The sequence below is a fragment of the Vespa velutina genome, chromosome 3, assembly GCF_912470025.1.
Source record: "Vespa velutina chromosome 3, iVesVel2.1, whole genome shotgun sequence".
NCBI lineage: Eukaryota > Metazoa > Arthropoda > Insecta > Hymenoptera > Vespidae > Vespa > Vespa velutina.
The window spans coordinates 4,271,270-4,286,269 of record NC_062190.1 but is presented as its reverse complement, the minus strand read 5'-3'; the positions used below and the strand labels follow the sequence as shown (position 1 = coordinate 4,286,269).

At 37.8% G+C, this 15,000-nt stretch overlaps 1 protein-coding gene across 2 annotated transcripts in view; it reads right to left on the bottom strand.

Annotated features, from left to right (window-relative positions):
- LOC124947896 (transcription factor SOX-6-like) overlaps positions 1-7,187 on the bottom strand; it is a 177,375-nt gene extending 170,188 nt beyond the window's left edge. For both annotated transcript variants that reach the window (XM_047490658.1, XM_047490659.1), the window contains exon 1: positions 6,782-7,187. In XM_047490658.1, the coding sequence (XP_047346614.1) occupies positions 6,782-6,814 (33 nt within the window). In that variant the 5' untranslated portion in view covers positions 6,815-7,187. The remainder of the gene's footprint in view (positions 1-6,781) is intronic.
- Between the last annotated feature and the right edge of the window lie 7,813 nt (positions 7,188-15,000).

The window sequence follows — 15,000 nt, the reverse complement described above, 5'->3', positions numbered from 1 at the left end:
CGCATACATACACATACATACACACTTATCTCTCTTTCTCTCTTGCTTTTTCATTCTCATCCTGTTTTCCCCTTCTCCCTTCATCGAAATATTCCCACAAGCATCGAGGTCTTGTACACATACGGCACGGATTAACGCACCCACAGGGCTTCCCATTGTCAAAGAGATGCTCACACATGCTCGCACACGGACGTACGTCGCGTTCACCGCGGCTCCACAATACCCCAATATTCCTCAATCTAAAACGGTCCGCTGCCGCGGCGTCTTTCTATGCGATTGTTAAACGGGTAGCCCCATTATGCAGTTCTCTGTCGGAGACCCTCTCCTTCCTTCTCCTACTCTTCTCTCTTATCCTCCTGCCCTTCTTCCTCTTCTTCTCATATGTATATGTGTGTATATATATATATATATATATATATATATATGTATATATGTATGTATGTATATAGGTAAAGTACCTTTACTTGGATTGGATAACTATCAATTTTCAAAAACCTTCTAGGAAAAGACTAAGAACGTATTTTTCTTCTTAATTATATTAAATTAATTATAACAATAAACGAAAAATAACAATTAACGAAAATATCTTCAAATGGAGAAAAATAAAAAATCTTTTTATTAAATATAAAAATCATTTGCAATGCATTAAAAGATATTTAAAAAATGTAAAACTAAAGAAAGAAATTAATCGATAGTAGGACGTTCTCAATCTCTTGATCTTATCGTAACTTGGACAAGGAGAAAAGTATGTACGTGAACTCTCTTTGAAAAGTCCCGACTCGGACAAGGCGTAAGATTGTCGTCGTAAACGGGCGTGCAGATTGAAAAGACCTTTTAACGTGCACCGTTAAGCGTCCCGATGAACAACGTAAGGTGTAAGACGAACGATTCACGACCTACGACCTCGAATTTCAAGGTACAGCAAGCTTTTGCATTGTCTATCGTTATACCGTGACGTAAGCGGTTGCTACCGTGTCGATCTTAAATATTTAAAAGGTTATCACAGATACATTAACTAATTTTAATCGATGGAACACTTTATTAATAAAAACAATTATTAATTTTTTGGATTATAAAATTCAATTGATTCATAAGAAATACATTAAAAGAAAGAATCAAATAAGTACATTGAACAAATGATGATATTTCTATATTGAGAGAAATCCTTGTCACATGATAATATTCAGATGAAATAAATCATATCAATTATCTCGAAAGAAAAACCTTTAAGAATAACTATACTTTAATTCGTATCTATATTAGTTATTAGCGTTCGTCTCGAAGCTCGCGTCGATGGAACGAAAACACACACTCTTTCTCTCTCTCTCTCTCTCTCTCTCTCTCTCTCTCTCTCTTTCTCTTAAAAAAGAAAACAAGAAAAAAAGAAAAAAGAAATTAGAATTAAACTTCATCTCGTGCAGAGAGTGTAAATAAAATACACGATAAACTCGCAACGTCTATCTCGTTTTTTTTTTTTTTTCAACGAAGGGTAGAAAAAAAGGAAAGAAGATCGTTCGAGGGTTTATTGAAAGGTTCGAGCGCGTGCAGTGGAAATTTGTCGTTTGGTGATGAAAAAAGAGGGCAAAAAAATAAAAATGAAAAAGAAAAATATATAAAAGTCTATATATATATATATATATATATATATATATATATATATATATATAAAAGGAAAAAAAAGTCGAGACTGCAGTTCGGCTCGATGCAAAAGCGACTTTGTCTCTTTAGCTATCGACCAATAAACGCGATCCTACCGCACCATCGGCACAGTCATTAGTCTCTCGCGGCGCCCGCAGCAAAGTCGCGTACGGAATTTAAATCCGCGAACGAGGAGAACTCCGAGCCGATAAGCGAACGAGTCGAGATCGTTGGCGAATCATTGCGATTCTCGTTGGTAGCTGGATTCCGTCTCCCTCTCTCTCTCTCTCTTTCTCTTTCTCTGTTTATCTAGTCTTCCATCTATTCGTCGTCTTCCTTCTTTACTGTCTCTCTTTCTGTCTCTCGTACTCCCTCTATCAGTCGTAATTACATCATCGACGGTTTAAATTCTAACGCGGAGAGCTAATGGATCGCAGTGGTTAATGATCTTTCTTTCTTTCTCTCCCTCTCTCTCTCTCTCTCTCTCTCTCTCTCTCTCTCTCTTACTCTTTTCTTCCCTTGAAACAGAAAATAAAGAAATAGAAAGAGAAATTAACGCGAAAAAACCGCGAGACGGATCAAAGCGAACGCTTTGGCTTGGACAAGTGTATATGTGTCTATCTGTGTAGGTACGTACCGTACCTACGTGCTATTTAATATACGTACATACGTATATGTGTCGCTTTTCGATCGAGATGCGATACGAGTTGCCTGTCGATCGTGTAACACAAGCTTTGTAGTCGCCGCAAAGGAAGAGAAAGAGATAGAGAGAGAAAAATCGTAGTCTAAAAACAAAGATACGAAATACCATGTAAGCGAAATAATTTGCTACAATCGAGTTTTCCTCGACGTTCGGCGACGATCAAGTTTTACAATGTTACGACGAGAGAATACGAGAGCTTTGCGGCCGATATTATGCAACTTATCGTCGTATACTTATGCTTATGCTTATGAGATCGATGATCATTACGCCTTTCGAAAGTCGACTGTCTGCGTGCGAACATATTGATCAATTGTATACATTATTATCGATATTATAAAAGGCTTTTTGCGCTTCGTTGATCAAAGGATATTCTGTCTTTTTCCCCGTCGTTCGATGCGCATTATTTTACATATAAATAAAACGTTAAATATATTGTCATATGTAAATCCAAATTAATAGCGTGTTAACGACATACTCATTGATGCTTAGCAACCCGATGAGAGGACACGTGAAACGTTAAGTCGAGGACGAACGATGCCATTAATGAGGATGATCCATGAATGATACATAGAATTCGAATACAAAAACAAATTAATATCTTTCTTGTTAATAAGAATACTTCTACGTAATTTACCATATATATATATATATATATATATATATATACAGATATTTAATACAACGATTATTTCTTTTTCTATTTATTTTTCTTCTTCTTCTTCTTCTTCTTCTTCTTCTTTTTTCCTTTATTTATTTTTTTTTCTTTCTTACGTAGAATCGATTAACAACGAAACAAATGTATTTTTATGGACGTCTATCGAACGAATCGTAATCGTTCGAGGTTTTTTTTCCTCTCTAACAATAAGAACATTTTATATATTTTCTGTTGTATAAATCGATGACGTTTCATTAAGAAAAAGAAGAATAAAGACGGCGATGTAAAAAGACATTAATGGGTGGGGGGGGGGGGGAAGAAAAATAAATAAATAAATCAAAATAATAAAAAAGAATATTAAAAAGAGATGCCGACAACGATGCATAATAAAGCATAAATCTAACCCGTGAATTTTCGTCTTTACGAAAGAACATGAGCTAAATTCTGCGACGTATCGAGTATTACAATGCATATAAGAAGGCTGTTTCTTTGTTGGTGTTTCACGAACAAATGGGATAGCATCGTGCTGGCACCCAGAAAGAGGAAAAGAAAAAAAAAAGAAAGAGAAAGAGAAAGAGAGGAGATGAGGGGAGGAAGTGGGGAGAAAGATAAAAAAGAAAAAGAAGGGCAGTACATAAGTGCGAGTAGGAGAGGAGACGAAGAAGAGTTCGAAGAAGAATAAGAATAAGAGAAGAGGTTGAAAAGCATTGTTCCTCTTCCTGCACGTCCCCACCTCATGCGATCCTTCTCTTATTTTTTTCTTTTTCCTACATTTCATAGCGGTGCACCTTCATGCGATACCTTTGGTCCTCTTTTTCTCTCTCTCTCACTCATTCTCTATCTCTCTCTCTCTCTCTCTCTCTCTCTCTCTCTGTCTGTCTGTCTATCCTTCTATCTCTTTCTACCTTCTTCCAAAGCCATCTCAAACGCACCGGCCCGTGCTCAGGTGTGCTCCATTGTTAGCCGCCCCACATATCGCGTACGTGGCCTACGTTTTGCCCTCTATATTATGCGCTCGACCATTATAACGCCTAAGAGAGAAAGAGAAGAGTGCACGCACAGGCAGTGGTCGAAGGATCAAGTGGCATTGTACGCTCAGACAACCCCTCTATTTCTCTACTCATTGGTTTACTCTCTCTCTCTCTCTCTCTCTCTCTCTCTCTCTCTCTCTCTCTCTCTCTCTCTCTCTCTCTCTCTCTCTCTGTCTCATCTTCTCTCCTTCATCTGGTTTGAGTCTTTCTCGAAGAATATACAACCAACAAGAAGAATTACCAAAAATCAAGGCTCGAGTTATGTGATCATTGAGAAAAAATAAGAGAAGATCCTTGGAGATATATAATATACGTATATCGTTGACACAAGCATCATCGTAATAATACGAGGATTATATTTTTTTCGAGAAGCTTAAGATTACACTCCTGACGAAAGAAGAAAGACGTGTATGTATAATACTTACGTGTATACATATGCTACATATGCTCGTTTTAAATGTGCATTTATAGATTCGATTTAAGATGTAAATTTATACATATATGTAGAATACATATATTGTACATAAATATATATATATATATATACATACACACCTATGTTTGTATGTGTTTATTACATGTGTGTGTTAAATCAAATTGATTCAAGTTCGATAGATACTCTTCCGCATCTCTTTACACGACATAACTCACGTTCAATCACAAGAGCAATGTATGCATGTATATATACATACATACTAGTATATATATATATATATATATATGTAAGTACCTACATGGATTTAGGAGAGACGACGTTCGATAAAATATCCTGAGTTCCGTTCGACGATTCGCGTAGATGGATTTTTAACAAGGACCATGTGATTTCCCTCGGTTTCCAGCATCCGGGAATGTTTCCTCGCTAAAGAGACGAAGAAACGTAGAGAAAAGAGAAGCTGAGAAAGAAGGAAAGATAGATAGATAGAAGAAGGAGAGAAGGAAAAAGAAAAAGAGAGAGAGAGAGAGAGAGAGAGAAAGCAAGATGCTAGATACCGGTCAAAGGGATTTACGCGCTACGCTCGTTGCGACCCCGAGGGTCGAGCAATCGAAAAATCGGTAAATTATTTAAGCCTCCCCCCCGTTAAGAGAGCCACGTCGGTGCTTGTTCGCGGATGATTTATTTCGACTATCGTGATGCATAGTCCGGCTATCCAATATTGTAATACGTTTTGCATACGCGCACGTATCATTGTCGACGTTCGTGGCTTGGCGATTGAAACACTACCCGGGCTATATCTCAACGGGTTCGCCGGGCGTTATGAGTACCTGCTCTACACGGCATTATGTTCCCAAGGTGGAAAGGAGAAAGAGAAACTGAGAGGAAGCGGGAGGAGCTGAGAATGGGAGAAGGAGAAGATACCGGCCGTGGCATCTCTTTATTTTTTTCTTTCTCTCTCTTTTTCTCTCTCTCTCTCTCTCTCTCTTTCCCTTTCTCTCTCTCTCTCTCTCTTACTCGTTGAAGATCAGAATCCTATATTATCGCGCTCTGGAAGCTTCAGGGCAGGTGTATACCGGTGACCCCTGTCTTAGCACGTACCCGCTACGCCGTTTTACCTACCCATTCGCGTGGACCGTACACGGAAACAAAATCTTTTCTCTTCGACGCATAAGAACCTGAGGAACCATTCCTATATTCGATCTCACTCATAATCGAAACTCTTACAAATCTGAAATTTTTCGGAATTACATAAGGTTTGTATGATTATTTTAGAAAATAATTATTAGTGATTCGATAATTTTCTTTTTGTTTACTTTCTATTTTAGAAAGATTGAATTTTTTCTTCTTTTTTTTTTTTTTTATTATATTCTATCGTCTTTCATGAGAGATTTCGTTGATATTAATATGAAAATTGATAGAGAAAGAAACGATAGGTATTACATATGTGAATACGTCGCTTGTTTATCTTTTCTCGCGTGATATTTCAATGTATCATCATATACTGTAGGGAATTATGATATCAAAGAGTAATTCGTTTGCAAGCATAAATCATCCCCTTTTCTCTTTATCTTTCTGTCAGATATAACGCCAACGTGGCACGATTTTTACCTTGACTTTCTTCAGGAACACCTGCGAGATGATAAAAGTGTAATGAAAATGATATCGCGAATGAATTTACATTTGGAACGATTGGAAGATGGATGCGCGAACGTGTACAAAAGGGTCGTTACAAATAATCGATACAGATTTGCTAAGACCATTCGTAAAGACGTCAGAAATTGAATTTCGCGAAAATTAGGACGTCCGCAAATCGAACAATGAAAATTTAGCATTATAATAAATAAAAGACTAAAATATACGTATTACCGGAATACGTGATATTGTTTACAATCTTCGTAATCGAATAATTTTTCGTAACCTAATTTTTCGAAAGAACGATCAACAAACTTGGTAAACAAAAACTTTGATGATTATATATCTTTTATATTAAGATTAGTATTAGATATAGTATTGTGTATTTAGATTTATTAACTTATATTAACTAATCTATTCTTAAATTAGATATCCATTAAATTAATAATTAGATTGATCAATACTTCGTGATCCAATTTCGACTCAAATAGATACAATTTCTTCGGCATAAATACTATATTGTCTACACGACTATTATAGTTGCATAATTATTAATTGAATAATTATAAAGATCGATTTATATCGATTTAGGATCAATAAAGAGAAAAAAAATATAATAAAACTCTTATGAATCAAGCATAAAAGGATAATTAATATTTTATGATATTAAGAATGAGTTTTCTTACCTTAAAAGAAAAGCGTGGAATCGCGAGGTTCATCGGCGAAATAAAAAGAAAGCGCGTCCGATGATCGATCGAGGAGTAACGATGTCTAAAACGAAGACGATCGGCTTACTGTTTTTTTTTTTATTTTTTTTTTTTATTTTTTCGTCCTTTTTCAACGTAGATCCTCTTGAGCGTTCTCGAAGAAGATCCCAGGAAGCTGAACAATAAAAAAGACGAAGAGAACCGTATAGGAATTATGACTGAACTGAAAATATATAAATGCGAAATAATACGCGATCGGGCTGTCTCATAAAATTCCAATTTGATCTTAGTTCGATAATTCCCACGATTTAACGAGACGGCAACAAAGGTCCCGCGTAGCGACCAAAACATACCACCGTCTTCGACTGTCAACGCGCGACTACTACGTGGGCGCGGCCATATTTGTCTCGAGTCGTAGCGGATGGCGCGCTTTACAACCTCGAGCGGCGAGGACCGAAATTATCGCGCGACGCTATAAACGAAGAAGAGACGTTCCGAGTCATCATCTTTGATGACAAATCGTACGAATTTATTATTATTATTATTATTATTATTATTATTATTATTATTATTATTATAATTATTATTATTATTATTTTTGTACCTTCATTGCTCCCTCGTGTTAATATACTTTTAAATTTGTTATAAATATTACGAAACTTTATAGTCGAGCTGTCGATGCGTTTTTTAAATTTCGATACATCTCTTGATTACGATATCATCGTCGATCGAACACCGCTCGAATGTCACTCAATCGAAAGTTGCAAAGTTATCAGACGACGTTCATTAAGAGCGCTTATCGAAACGGAATACTCGTAAATATCGATAGGAAAAAAGGAAAAAAAAAAAATACATTCGTATCTTCGGACATAGACGCAATTTCTTTTTTGTATTTTTCCTTTTTTCTTCTTGTTAAAGGGAACCTTGAAACGACAATATTTTTTTTTCCTCCGTCTTTTTCTTTAAATTGATCGACGAAGATGAAATCGATCTTTCCTTTTTTTTCTTACTTTTTCCCTTACGAGATCTCCTTTTCTCCGTACAAGCGAAGCTATAGTTATGGAACCGGCGAGGATAGTTCCGTAAATGGCGAACGGCGTATCCGTCGCGTCTCGTTCTCGGTCTTGGAGAAACGAAGCGATTAGTAATTCAGATCGCCGCCTGAGTAAGACATTACGCGATCGAAGTAATTACGATCTCGTTGTCGGTACGAGTTCTGAAGAGTTCCGCGGATTTTTCCGAGCTGCCTCGATCGGTTTAGGATGCGCAGAGCAATTAATGGACGGCCTATCGGGCTCGTGTGGTGTTTTAAATTTCGAAGGATTTAGCATAACACAAAGTTAATTAGGGGAATGGTATTTAAAGCATCCGATGTCAGGGGAGTTCGGATAGGAAGCACGGAATACGAGAATCGTGCTCTCGTGAATCGTCCTTGCGCGACCAAATAGGTCGTACCGACATCCACTTGGCGCCAGGCAGCTCGTTCCTTCGTCCTGATACACCACAACTATACCCCTCTTATCGTTAAAAAAAAAGAGAAAAAAAGAAGAAGAAGAGAGGAATTTATGGAGCACGTGTGCTCAGTAACATTGTTTTTTAATTAATTGAAAATGTTTAGTTTTATCCATCTGAATGAATTTTTGAACAACTCAAGTTTTACAATTTCCATCCGTCATAGTATTCGAAAGATGTCAGTGTCTCATCTTAATAAATTTAATATTGAGACTATAATATTTTCATAATAATTAATATTAAATGAAAATCATTCTGATAATCCAAAAATAAAAATTCTTTTTTACAATTATCCATAAAATTTTTCTCCTCATTTTAAACTAACTATTGTCAAGAAAAATGAGATTCACCGTTTTGAAAGCTGCTACTTGACGTTCGTATGTCTGACTAACTACTTGGAAAAAGACTTGGCAAAAGCACGGTGTAATATACGATCCTCGGGGTCCCGAGCGAGAGCGTCCAGCGTTTATCTCTTTCCGATACGGAAGTCTGCCCGGAGGAATTAATTGCCTGCCGTGGCACCTTACCACGGCACCGGCGTCTCCGATGCAATATCTGTACTCCCGAGTCGAGCTATTAGCCGGGCGCATACTTTACTTTAGAAAGCATCTAAGAAGAAGAAGAAGAAGAAGAAGAAGTAGAAGTAGAAGAAGAAGAAGAAGAAGAAGAAGAAGAAGAAGAGGAGCCAACTACTATAGGCTATGCACAAGACTTGTCTTATGTTGGTACGATGATGAAGAACGTTTCTGGAATACGCATTTTCAGAATACGACAATGTGTTACACGTTGTAAGTAAAACTATCTGATTTCTTTATTGTTATAATTTCTTTATAATTATTCAAAAGAAAACTAAAGAAAAAAAAAAAAGACATTTAACCTATCGGCTCAATTTTTTCAAATATTGCTTTGTTAATTATTATTAAATTTAGAAATTAATTTAAAAGAGAAAGAAAAAGGAAAAAGACGATTATACAGGCATTGTACATGACTCTTTATTTTCTACGAAAAATATTGAGAATCTTGAAGAAGAATGTAGGAAGTGGCGAAGAATGAAGGATCGTTTAACTGGACGAAGCATTAATTTACGCCGAGCGAACGAACGAACGAACGAACGAACGAACGAACGAACGAACGAAGCGACGTTAGGGCGTTATTAACTCGATACGGGACGCTTCGATCTTACTTTGGTAAGTAGTGGTAGTACTGAGAGTATAGCTTTTATAAGGTGTAGGTATATAATCGTTGGGACGAAGAACAACACACAGGCGAGAGTAGAAGCGCGACGTACATATGTAGGTACATGTGTGTACGTCGTGTACGAAGCGTGAGAATTTGTCTCACGGAGAGCGGATAAGAGAGATCGTTCGGGATCAGCGACGTCGTTTCAGCATCCATTCTCTTTCCCCGCTCCTCTTTCTTTCTCTCTTTCTCTTTCTCTTTCTTTCTCTTTTACTTTCGTATGTTAGGTCTGATAGGATAATGTCGCAGCAACAGCAGCAGCAGCAACAGCAAGCAAAGCACAACAGAATTCTCTTAGCGAACGAGCGAGCATGCGAGCCACAAACGAACAAACCCGATGACGAGACAATCGGAAAAAGAGTAGCAAGAACGAGCACCGTAAGAGTGAACTTTCACTTTACTGCGGCTCCGATTGTAAATGCAATACTGTACGGCTCTACGTAGCAGACAGGCAAAGTGCAGACGGACAGATAACCTCGTCCGTGAGGCATAATGCTTCGATGTTTATTGCTTGCTTGTTGCTTGCTTCAAGGAGAGGCCAGGACACGTTCTTTCGTATTCGACAATATCAAAAAAAAAAAAAAAAGAAAAAAAAAGAAAAGAAAAAGACAATAGAAAAACACGATTGAAAAAATCGGTACGGTTATCGTAACCGCCTGATAAATTCTGATTCTTAGCGTGAAATTCTTGAGATAATGCAGTCGCGAGTTTAGGCGAAAATATAAATGATATAAAACAATGATCTATCATGTGAAAAATATTTAAACTATAACACGGTTCTCGGGAATAATTTACTATCACACGGATGGTAAAGATCTCTTAAAGATTTCATGAATTATATCAAGGATACGTAATATCGTTCGACGACAGGTCGAATTGAGTACCCACTCGAATGAGATGGACGAGCGATTATTCCATTATACGCTTGTCGCGTCATCCTTTCGACGCTTTCGCGACGATGACCGATATCGTAATTGAACGAGAGACATTAGAACAAATTCAAATCTATATTGCCCTCCTATGAAATTCCTAGAATATCGTTCCCTTAATTATCAAGAAATAAAACAACTCGTGCATTTGTCGATGAAAGAAAAATAAGAAAAAGAAAAAAAAAAAGAAAAAAAAAAAAAGAAAAAAAGAAAAAAAATAATAAAAAAGTAGCACCCAGCATGAAGCTGATTAAGTCGAAGGCGTAACGACGTTTACGAAAGCTAATGCTCGGATTATTATTCGTAGATTAGCACGCCGGTTCGCGGGCGTTTCTAGATCGGGCAATGATCGTGCTATAATAACGGGCTTTAGGCGTGCGTGTAATTGAAAAATTTATGCGCCGTTACGCTAGGCTCGTTTATCTAAGAACACCCGGTCGAAGCTTAAACCGTAATTAGAAGGAAGGCGTGAAAGGAGCAACAGGAGCAGCAGCAGCAGCAGCAGCAGCAGGAATAGCAGCAACAGCAAAGGTACCAGTATGAACAACACCATTGGTTAATACTAGTTGACAATATTAAAGCTCTTGAACACATGCAGAGAGCCTCCACCAACATCGTATCTATGAGATACGCTTCATTATTGCCCATTCATTTTCCAATCTCACAAAGACCGATTCTAGAAGATTATTTACGAACGGATGTCTTAACCGACACTTCATACGAGATTTCTCCGTATCTCAATTGCGAACTTTCTTAATGATACATTAGATAGAACGATCAATCGATCGATGAATCGAGTAGCTTTTATGCAATATAAAAAACGAAAGAATTTCGATCAGATAAGATTTTTACAATTTTATATGATTTCTCCGGTACATATTATATATATTATACACACATATATACACACACACACACACATATATATATATATATATATACATATATATATACTGCATAGGTATATCGATAGTTTCTTTTTTTAATGATACCTTGCGAAACAATCGAGGCAAACTATTTATGAGGAGTTAACGAAAATACGAATGCCGACGTTAAAATTACAGGTCGCGCATTTATGGACTAGGCAAGACGAAGAGAATATCTTGCAAGATATATTGGATAATTCTCTCTTCCTTCGAGATGTTCCAACATATGTACGTATGTAAGTACGTAAGTACTTACGTACTCTACGTATACGCGTCATCCTTCTTCACCCTCGAATGTTTAACGCGTAATAAAGCGTAAAGAGTGCGTTTATCCCGTAGATTATACCTCGGAAATTGCTCTTAAACGTCGCATTCGAGCGGCAAAGTAAGATCGAACCAAAGAAAAGCTTCGCTATACACGCTCTCACGGATACTTTGCTTATATTGAATTTCCATCGATAGTGGTAAGAGGGTGGGAGGAGGAGGAGAAGGAGGAGGAGGAGAAGGGAAGAAGGAATTGAGTCGGTGTCGACTTTCACGTGAATTATAAAATCGTAATTTACTCGATAAGAGCGAAGAAACGTGTGCAGATAAGAACGACATACATACATACATACATTCATACATACATACAACATACATACATATGTACAAACATATATATATATATATATATATATATACCGAATGGATCGAAATCGTTTTAGAAATTGTACATTTCGTCGCGTATTGTTCTTTAACCCGACACTTTCGTACACAAATTTAAGATTTTTTTCCTCTCTTCTCATTCTTATCCCGAAGATATACAGTCGTATTTCTTTTCTTTTTTTTTTTTTTGGTCTTTTTTTTTCTTTTTTACATTCCATGCGATTGTGGGTGTCTAGAAGAAATTTTACGGTTTCGACTCTTGAACGAATTACTGAATAGCAGCCCACACATTCTGGTCGAAGAGTGAAGACTAATTTTCCCAGAGGCATCGAAGTTCCCGGGACTATTAATAAATCATAAGTAATTCGTTACACTGAACGGGAAGCTCGAGAGAGATAGAGATAAAGAAAGAGAGAGAGAGAGAGAGAGAGAGAATGGTTATGCTTCTCGCTGTCATGCCAAGAATAAAGACATTACGGCTGGTACTTCTCTCTCGAAGCCGCATTTAATAGCGATCTCGTCCTACCTCTCCGTTAATACTCCTCCGATGATCTTTCACGCGAGGTAGCATAAAGTTCATTATACATAAAGGCTCGTGTGTCTATTTTCTTTTACGTTAGTGCGAACGATCGTTTAAAATCGAAACATGATAGACGTAATATATATATATATATATATATATATATATATATATCGAATATAAATTTCGAAATTGATTTCCGCAAATTGATGCTTACTCCCGTCATAGAAAAAGGAAAAGGAAAAAAAGAAAATAAAAAGGAAATCGAAAAGCTTTACTCGAAGTGATTTCTTGAGTTTGCCAAACGAATACAAGTGACCATACGCATGGAGTTATTCGAGAGTATTAGTGAAAATGGATCGATGGGCCTCGATGAATCAATGAAGGTGAAGAAGGCGCGAAACGACGCCTACGGAAGAAAGAAATAAAGAACGAGGGAGAGAGAGAAAGAGGGAAAGTGAGAGAGAGAGAGAGAGAGAGAGAGAGAGAGAAATGAAGAAGAGGTGGAGAGAAAAAGAAGGAGGTGGTGGAGAAGGATGGGGAGGTAGAAAAGAAAATAAAACTGAAACGCGCGAGTTGAGCTAGCAAGGAGCCGGAGAGCAGCGTTGCTTACCGTTCGTGGAATGTCGTAGTCTACTTGGATCGGAAGTCGAGTGCGTTCGATCGTTAATCATGCGGACACGCAAAAAGAAACTCCATTGGAAATCGCGCCGTTTGATTGTGGCGTGTGTATAGCTTTTTGTCGAGGCTCTCTTTCTTTCTTTCTTCTCTTGTTCTCCCTATCACGAAACCCCCCTGTGTGTGCCTAGAGCACACACTGTCGCCCTATATTGTATCGATGCATTGTTGACTCGCATATATTTTCTTTCTGGCAACCTATAAATCTTTGCCGTTTCCTCTTACAAGCCATTACCGAAGGAGAGAACTCGAATACTTGTAGTCGGCCGTAAGGACGACGGAAAGTAAGAAGCTATTGAGTGGCTTCGACGTGGTCGGAATTAATTTCATCTCTTTTGCCCGTCGTGCTTGCTGTTCTTTCTCTATCTATCTATTCGTCTCTCTCTCTTTCTCTCTTTTTCATTCTCTTTCTCTTTCTCTTTCTCTTTCTTTTTCAATTTCTTTTTCTCTTTCTCTTTCTCTTCTCTTCTCTTCTCTTCGCACTCACGCATTGACGGCAGGGAATGAATCGTTCTGCACCTGCTTAGAAGAGTCATTACAAACGCGAAGCAAGACAACAAGCGTCCACTCCTTGGAAATCTCGCGTCTTTTTTATTTCTCCTTTTTCCTAGCTTTTTCGATCATACCTATATCTATTAATCCAATGTTATCTCGCAGACATTACGTAAAAGTAACGAAAAAACAAGACAAATGAGAAAGAGAAGGAGAAGTGAGAGAGAAAGAGAAAGAGAAGAAAAAGTGAGGGGTGGAAAAGGAGATAGAAGAGATCGAACCGGTCGAACGATTCCTATGTTTTTAACGAACGCTCTCGTTATCGACGTTCAAATCGCCAAATTGGCGGGAAAGGAAAAACGGCAGTTTTTACTCGATAGGAAAAACAGGCCCGGAAATTTATGCGCGTCGACTTTCCCTTGTGACAACCACGACTATGAACGACGACGACGACGACGACGACGACGACGACGACGGATTAAGACGACGTACTCTATCGTTTCCCTTTTTTTTTTTTTTTTCTAATCATCAACGAGAATTAGATAATATAGTCGATCACAAGACCGTATCGAGTTTTATTGACATTTTCATTTAGCCTAAGCAAAAGATATTTATACGATTAATAATACTATCGAAATGTTACTCTAACTTTCTCCGTTCCCTCTCTTTCTCTCTCTCTCTCTCTCTTTCTCTCTCTCTCTCTCTTTCTCTGTCTCTCTCTTTCTCTATGTTTCTCTGTCTTGGCTACTTTAGCGAATAGGAAGAGTGGTTAAATGAGACAAGGACTTTGTTAAAATACGTATATATATATATATATATATATATATATATATATATATATTTTATGTGTGTGTGTATGTATTTTGCGCAGAGGAGCTCGAGCGCAAAGGAAACGGGATGGCGAAGACTCGGTACTTCGGACGAAGAAGAGCAATGAGTGGAGAAACAGCAAAGAGAAAGAGAGTCGAGAAGGAAGACAGGGAGGAGGGTAGAGAAGGGGGCAAAAGGGAGAAAGAGAGAGAGAGAAAGAGAGAGAGAGAGAGAGAGAAAGAGAAAGAGAAAGAGAGGTTGCTTGCGAGAGACCGGAGCGGAGCTAGAGGAGATGACCGAACGAGATGCTCTTTGAGACACTGAGAGCTCCAATAAAGCCGGACCAATTACTGGCTACCGTCCTTTCCCATTCCCTATTGATTTGCATTCAAATAGATGTTATACTCTAAGTAGACGGATCCTAATGGATTATCAGTCCGAGTC